The sequence below is a fragment of the Silurus meridionalis genome, chromosome 21 (genome assembly GCF_014805685.1).
Source record: "Silurus meridionalis isolate SWU-2019-XX chromosome 21, ASM1480568v1, whole genome shotgun sequence".
Taxonomy (NCBI): domain Eukaryota; kingdom Metazoa; phylum Chordata; class Actinopteri; order Siluriformes; family Siluridae; genus Silurus; species Silurus meridionalis.
In genome coordinates this window covers 177,089-187,088 of record NC_060904.1, presented here as the reverse complement: position 1 = coordinate 187,088, position 10,000 = coordinate 177,089, and the positions used below count along the sequence as shown (strand labels likewise).

Sequence of the window (10,000 nt, the reverse complement as noted above, 5' to 3'; positions counted from 1 at the left end):
TGTATTGTTAATATGTGTTGTGTTTAGTTGATTTGTGTTGCTAGGTTGTGTTGGTGTGCTACGTTGTGTTGAGTTCAGTTGTGATGTGTATATTAAATTGTTTTAAGTTGTTTTGTGCTGAGTTGAGTTGTGTTTAGTTGTTGTGCTGAGTTGAGTTGTGCTGATTTGTGTTGAGCTGAGTTGTATTGTGTTGAGTTAAGTTGTGTTGAGTTGCATTCTGTGTTGTGTTGTATTTAGTTGTGTGGAGAAGTTAAGTTGTGCTGAGTTGAGTTGTGCTGATTTGTGTTGATCTGAGTTATATTGTGTTGAGTTAAGTTGTGTCGAGTTGTATTCTGTGTTGTGCTGTATTTAGTTGTGTTGAGTTAAGGTGTGTTGAGTAATGTTATGTTAAGTTGTATTGTGTTATGTTGAGTTGTGTTTTTATGTTGTGGTTTGTTGTGCTGTATTGTGTTGTACTGTGTTGAGTTGTGTTGAGTCGAGTTGTGTTTCTTTGAGTTGTGATGAGTAGAGTTGTGTTTAGTTAAGTTGTGCTGAGTTGAGTTGTGCTGATTTGTGTTGATCTGAGTTGTATTGTGTTGTGTTGAATTGTATTCTTTGTTGTGTTGTATTTAGTTGTGTTGAGTTATGGTGTGTTGAGTTATGTTGTGTTGTTGTTTTGTGTTATGTTGAGTTGTGTTTTTTATGTTGTGGGTTGTTGTGCTGTATTGTGTTGTGTTGAGTTGAGGTGGGATAAGTTGTGTTTGTTGAGTTGTGTTGTATTTTGTTGTGTGTAAGTTCTGGTTGTAGTGTAATGCTGAGATGTTGCATTGTTTGCAGTTGGCACTGGACAGCAGCTCCTCGATCCGGTTTAAAGTCCAGGCTCTGATCTATCCTGTGCTCCAGGCTCTGGACTTCAACACTCCGTCATACCAGCAGAACGGAGACGTCCCCATCCTGTACCGCTCGCTCATGGTCCGTTTCTGGTTGGAGTACCTAAATGGGGACCAGAACCTCGTCCATGCACTGCTTGTGAACAACCACACAGTTCAGAACCAGGAAGCAGCCACAGCCAAACAGAAGCTCGACTGGACCCGATTATTAGCTCCTAAATTCACCAAGCACTACAAACCCGTGGTTCCTCATCAGGGTTCTCCACAGATCCTGCAGCAGCTCCCAAGCCTCCTGGACACCCGAGCCGCTCCGTTACTAGCCAAGGATGAGGTTCTGAAGTTGGTCCCTCCTGCCTACATCATGACGTGTGAACACGACGTTTTGCGAGATGACGGTTTGATGTACGCGCAGCGCCTGGAGGAGGCTGGAGTACCTGTAACCACCGACCATTATGAACAGGGATTCCACGGAATCATGATGTTTGGATTTTTTCCAGCCTGTTTCTCTGTGGGGTTGCAGAGTCAAAGGAACTACATACACTGGCTACAGAACAACCTGTAACCTTTATTATAGTTCTTCCAGTTTGGCTGAAGGTCCAGTGGTCCAGATCCATTTATACCTCGTGTGACATCTATGTGTAAAGAATACGTCAATACTGAATGAGTTCCTGAAAGGTGTTTAGAGTGTGTGCACTCATCAACACAAACACACTCATCAACACAAACACACTCATCAACACAAACACAAACACACTCATCAACACAAACACACTTATCAACACAAACACACTCATCAACACATCAACACAAACACACTCATCAACATAAACACACAAACACACTCATCAACACAAACACACTCATCAACAAACACACTCATCAACACATCAACACAAATACACTCATCAACATAAAACACAAACACATAAACACACTCATCAACACAAACACACTCATCAATATAAACACATAAACACACTCATCAACACAAACACACAAACACACATCAACATAAATATATTTATCAATATAAACACATAAACACACTCATCAATATAAATACACTCATCAACACAAACACACTCATCAACATAAAACACAAACACACTCATCAATACATCAATATAAATAATTTATCAACACATCAACACAAATACACTCATCAACATAAAACACAAACACACTCATCAACACAAACATACTCATCAACACAAATACACTATCAACACATCAACATAAACACACTCATCAACACAAACACTCATCAACATAAACACACTCATCAACACATCAACACAAACACACTCATCAACATAAACACACTCATCAACACATCAACACAAACACACTCATCAATATAAACACACAAACACACATCAACACAAACATCATCAACACAAATACACTATCAACATAAAACACAAACACACACATCAACACAAACACTCATCAACATAAACACACTCATCAACACAAATACACTCATCAACACAAACACAAACACACACTCATCAACATAAACACACTATCAACACAAACACTCATCAACACAAACACTCATCAATATAAATATAAATATAATTTATCAACACAAATACACTTATCAACACAAACACACTATCAATATAAATATAATTTATCAACACAAACATAATTTATCAATATAAAACACAAACACACTCATCAACACAAACATAATTTATCAACACATCAACACAAATATAATTTATCAACACAAACACATTTATCAACACATCAATATAAACACATTTATCAATATAAACATAATTTATCAACATAAATATATTTATCAATATAAACACATTTATCAACATAAACACACTTATCAATATATCAATATAAATATAAATATAATTTATCAATATAAATATAATTTATCAATATAAACATAATTTATCAATATATCAACATAAATATAATTTATCAATATAAATACACTCATCAATACATCAATATAAATATACACTCATCAATACAAACACACTCATCAACATAAATATATTTATCAATATAAATACACTTATCAATATAAACACACTCATCAACACAAATACACTCATCAATATAAATATAATTTATCAATATAAATACACTCATCAACACAAATACACTCATCAATATAAACACATAAACACACTCATCAATATAAATATACTTATCAACATAAAACACAAACACACACATCAACACAAACACACATCAACATAAACACACTCATCAACACATCAACACAAACACACATCAACATAAACACACTCATCAACACAAACATACTCATCAACATAAACACTCATCAACACAAACACACTCATCAACAAACACACTCAACACATCAACAAACACACTCATCAACACACACTCATCAACACAAACACACTCATCAACACATCAACACAAACACTCATCAACATAAACACTCATCAACACATCAACACAACACACTCATCAACATAAACACACAAACACACATCAACACAAACACACTCATCAACACAAACACACTCATCAACACAAACACACAAACACACATCAACATAAACACACTCATCAACATAAACACACTCAACACATCAACAAACACACTCATCAACATAAACACTCATCAACACAAACACACAAACACACTCATCAACATAAACACACTCATCAATATAAACACACTCATCAACACATCAACACAAACACACTCATCAATATAAATATAAATATACACTCATCAATATAAACACACTCATCAATATAAACACATTTATCAATATAAACACACTCATCAACACATCAATACAAACACACTCATCAACATAAATACACACTCATCAATACATCAATATAAACACACAAACACACTATCAATATAAACACATTTATCAACACATCAATAAACACACTCATCAATATAAATACATAAACACACTCATCAACATAAAACACATTTATCAATATAAACACACTTATCAACATAAACACACTCATCAACAAACACTCATCAATACATCAACATAAACACATTTATCAATATAAACACACTATCAATATAAATACACTCATCAACATAAACACACTCATCAACACATCAATATAAATACATTTATCAATATAAACACACAAACACACTTATCAACATAAACACTCATCAACATAAACACACTCATCAACATAAACACACTCATCTAAACACACACAGTCACACTCACAAACACACTCAACACATCAACACAAACATAAACACACAAACACACTCATCAACACAAACACACTCATCAACACAAACACACTATCAACACAAACACACAAACACACTCATCAACATAAACACACTTATCAACACAAACACACTCATCAACACAAACACACTTATCAACACAAACACACAAACACACTCATCAACATAAACACACTCATCAACACAAACACACACATCAACACAAACACACTCATCAACACAAACACACAAACACACTCATCAACACAAACACACTCATCAACACAAACACACTCATCAACACAAACACACAAACACACTCATCAACAAACACTCATCAACATAAACACACTCATCAACACAAACACACTCATCAACACATCAGCACAAACACACTCATCAACACAAACACACTCATCAACACATCAACACAAACACACTCATCAACACAAACACACTCATCAACACAAACACACTATTTATAACGTTACTTGTGAATGATATTCTATATGATGAATAATGAGTTGTACAGTAACAGTAACAGCTCCACTCGGGGTGTACGTCCCCTCACTGCTGTCTGCTTTACACAATGCAAAGCTTTTTGATCTACAACAAAAAAAGTTTTAACTCATAAGTATATATATTTCTAAGAATAAAAAAAATTCAAAATATTTTAATCGAGAAATAAATATTGGATTTTTGAGAATTTTAAACATTAGAGTTTGTAATATCTATTTTTGTAATAAAAAGTGTATTGTGGTATAATTGTGATTATTCTACTGTTGTATGTGTTACATGTCTGATACATTTATCCTGAAGTTGATGGTTTATTAATGAACATTACTGAGGAGTGGAAACATGAACATGGCGACGTGTATGAACATAAATAATGTAGAAAAAGCCACTGAAATACTTGAAAGATGCTAAGAATCGTTTTTTTAATAAAAGTGATTATTGTTAAAGATAAAATCATTATTATTTAAATCTAATTAGTGTGAGAATTATGGTGATTGTTGAGAATTTATTTTTGTTCTGTTTCAATGTAAATCTGTATTTGACATGAATCATAAACATAAAACTGAATTGTGAAAACAGAGTCAATAACAGTTTTGTTTTGAAGTCAAAAAATGTCCTCAGTGTTGATCAGTGTGGAGGAGACCTGAGAGGGGTGTGTGTGGGTGTGTGTGTGTGTGTGTGTGTGTGTGTGTGTGTGTGTGTGGGGGGATATTGGGGGTGTAAGATATATCAGCTGTCTCCTCAAGCACATGGGAAAAGCCTCAGAGGAATGTTCACATCAACTCCCTTCACCTATGAACACCACAGCAAACCTCCTACTGCTTTCTCTGTGTGTGTGTGTGTGTGTGTGTGTATGTGTGTGTGTGTGTGTACTGTACTGTATTTTACATGCTTTCTACATACACTCTTCCTACAATCTATTATCTACATACTATTTTCTACATACATTACATATTCTATACAATGTTCACAACATACTCTACCTACACTCTACATACACCAATTCACAACATATAGACTACATACACTCTACACTACATACACTCTACATACACCAATTCACAACATATAGACTACATACACTCTACATACACTACATACACTCTACATACACCAATTCACAACATATAGACTACATACACTCTACATACACTACATACACTCTACATACACCAATTCACAACATATAGACTACATACACTCTACATACATACATACATACATACACTCTACATACAAAATATACACTACATATAGACTATACACTCTACATACATAATTCACAACATATATAGACTACATACACTACATACACTATATACACTCTATATACACCAATTCACAACATATAGACTACATACACTCTACATACACTACATACACTCTACATACACCAATTCACAAATATATAGACTACATACACTCTACATACACTATATACACTCTACATACACCAATTCACAACATATAGACTACATACACTCTACATACTCTACATACACTCTACATACACCAATTCACAACATATAGACTACATACACTCTACATACACTACATACACTCTACATACACCAATTCACAACATATAGACTACATACACTCTACATACACTACATACACTCTACATACACTACATACACTCTACATACACCAATTCACAACATATAGACTACATACACTCTACATACTCTACATACACCATACACTCTACATACAATTCACAACATATAGACTACATACACTCTACATACACTACATACACTCTACATACACCAATTCACAACATATAGACTATATACACTCTACATACATCATATACACTCTACATATACACTCTACATACAATTCACAACATATAGACTACATACATACATACACTCTACATACAATTCACAACATATAGACTACATACACTCTATATACACTACATACACTCTACATACACCAATTCACAACATATAGACTACATACACTCTACATACACTACATACACTCTACATACACTAATTCACAACATATAGACTACATACACTACATACACTATATACACTCTACATACATAATTCACAACATATAGACTACATACACTCTACATACACTACATACACTCTACATACACCAATTCACAACATATAGACTACATACACTCTACATACACTACATACACTCTACATACACCAATTCACAACATATAGACTACATACACTCTACATACATCACATACACTCTACATACAAAATATACACTACATATAGACTACATACACTCTACATACACCAATTCACAACATATAGACTACATACACTCTACATACACTATATACACTCTACATACACCAATTCACAACATATAGACTATATACACTCTACATACATCATATACACTCTACATACAAAATATACACTACATATAGACGACATACACTCTACATACTCTACATACACCAATTCACAACATATAGACTACATACACTCTACATACACTACATACACTCTACATACACTAATTCACAACATATAGACTACATACACTCTACATACACTACATACACTCTACATACACCAATTCACAACATATAGACTACATACACTCTACATACACTACATACACTCTACATACACCAATTCACAACATATAGACTACATACACTCTACATACACTACATACACTCTACATACACCAATTCACAACATATAGACTACATACACTCTACATACTCTACATACACTACATACACCAATTCACAACATATAGACTACATACACTCTACATACACTACATACACTCTACATACACCAATTCACAACATATAGACTACATACACTCTACATACACTACATACACTCTACATACACCAATTCACAACATATAGACTACATACACTCTACATACATCATATACACTCTACATACAAAATATACACTACATATAGACTACATACACTCTACATACACCAATTCACAACATATAGACTACATACACTCTACATACACTACATACACTCTACATACACCAATTCACAACATATAGACTACATACACTCTACATACACTACATACACTCTACATACACCAATTCACAACATATAGACTACATACACTCTACATACACTACATACACTCTACATACACCAATTCACAACATATAGACTACATACACTCTACATACACTACATACACTCTACATACACCAATTCACAACATATAGACTACATACACTCTACATACTCTACATACACTCTACATACACCAATTCACAACATATAGACTACATACACTCTACATACTACATACACTCTACATACACCAATTCACAACATATAGACTACATACACTCTACATACACTACATACACTCTACATACACCAATTCACAACATATAGACTATACACTCTACATACACATACACTCTACATACACCAATTCACAACATATAGACTACATACACTCTACATACACTACATACACTCTACATACACCAATTCACAACATATAGACTACATACACTCTACATACATCACATACACTCTACATACAAAATATACACTACATATAGGCGACATACACTCTACATACACCACATACACTCTACATTCACCACACACACTCTACATACACTACATACACTCTACATACATCACATACACTCTACATACAAAATATACACTACATATAGACATACACTCTACATATACCACATACAGTCTACATACATCACATACACTCTACATACAAAATATACACCACATACAGTCTATATACACCAATTCACAACATATAGACTACATACACTCTACATACAAAATACACACTACATATACAACACACACACTCTACATACACCACACACACTCTACATACACACATACACTCTACATATACCACATACACTCTACATATACCACATACACTCTACATACCACATACACTCTACATACACCACACACACTCTACATACACCACATACACTCTACATATACCACATACACTCTACATATACCACATACAGTCTACATACATCACATACACTCTACATACATATATCAACCCCCTAATTAGGAAACCTGACCTTCAACCTGTCAGCTGTCCATCTACAGTCCAATATCAAACCTCCTCTTTATCTCCAAGATTCTAGAAAAGGTTGTAGCACAGCAGTTCTGCTCACATCTACTGAGGAAGAACATTTATGAAATGTATCAGTCAGGATTTCGGCCTCATCATAGCACAGAGACGGCGCTAGTTAAGGTGGTAAATGACTGTTATTGGCCTCTGATCAGGGTTTTGTCTTTTTACTTGTTTTGCTCGACCTCAGTGCAGCTTTTCACACCATTGATCATCTCCTGCTTGCTGGACTGGAGAACGTTGTTGGAATAAAGGGAACAGCTCTCTCTTGGCTCAGGTCTTATCTGACTGATCGCTATCAGTGTGTTGATGTAAATGGTGAGTTCTTCACACTCTCTGAGGTAAAGTTTGGTGTTCCACAAGGATCTGTCTTAGGCCCACTGCTCTTCTCTTTATATCTGCTGCCTCTTGGTAAAATTATTCATAAACATGGTATTCGCTTCCATTGCTATGCTGATGACACACAGCTGTATATTTCAGCAAAGCCAGATGAGCGAGATCAGCTTAACAATGTTGAGGAGTGTGTAAAGGACATTAGACAGTGGATGCTTGATAACTTTCTTCTGCTCAACTCAGATAAGACGGAAGTACTTTTACTAGGACCACATGCAGCTAGAAGTAAACTTTCCGATTCCGTAGCATCTCTGGATGGTGTTTCTGTTACAGCATGTACGGCTGTCAAAGACCTCAGTGTGATTATTGACCCAAGTATTCGCTGGACTCAGACACAGTCTCAGTGTTCAAGTCGAGGCTGAACACATATTTATTTAGTGGAGTCTTTAGTCAGTAGGTGTTTGTGAGGTAAAGGAGCAGATCTGGAGGGATCATGGATATGGAGTGAACTGGGATATTTGGATGCTGTCGTCTCCTCACTCTCACACGTTCACTCAGGTTTGTTGATTGTGGTGTGGTGGGTCGTCTCTTATCCCAGAGATCCTCATGTCTGTGTTTTCTTCTGCTTCTCCCTTTTGGTTCTGCTGAGGTTTCTTCCTCTTGCCATCTCAGGGAGTTTTCCTTCACCACTGTCACCACTGGATCACTCATGATGAGCGAGATTAAGCCTACAGGCTTGGTTCATGGTTTTGCTCCTCATGTTGTGAACAGCTTGAGTAAAGAAGAAAGGTTTGTCAGATGTGGTAAAGTTGAGTTCATATCTGATCCCTGAAGCTGGTGTTAGAGGATAAGAAGAGGTCTGTTCTTCAAAAATGATACTAAAACCATGACATTCACAACGAATTCGAGTCACAGCAGTGTGTTTAGGTGTGTGTTTT

The 10,000-nt window shown here is 35.2% G+C and overlaps 1 protein-coding gene across 1 annotated transcript in view; it reads left to right on the top strand.

Annotated features, from left to right (window-relative positions):
• The window catches only part of LOC124403648 (neutral cholesterol ester hydrolase 1-like), a 5,287-nt gene extending 3,610 nt beyond the window's left edge, over positions 1 to 1,677 (top strand). The window contains 1 exon segment of the mRNA XM_046877346.1: positions 817 to 1,677. Coding sequence (XP_046733302.1) covers positions 817 to 1,431 — 615 coding nt within the window. The 3' untranslated portion in view covers positions 1,432 to 1,677.
• Positions 1,678 to 10,000: the final 8,323 nt, after the last annotated feature.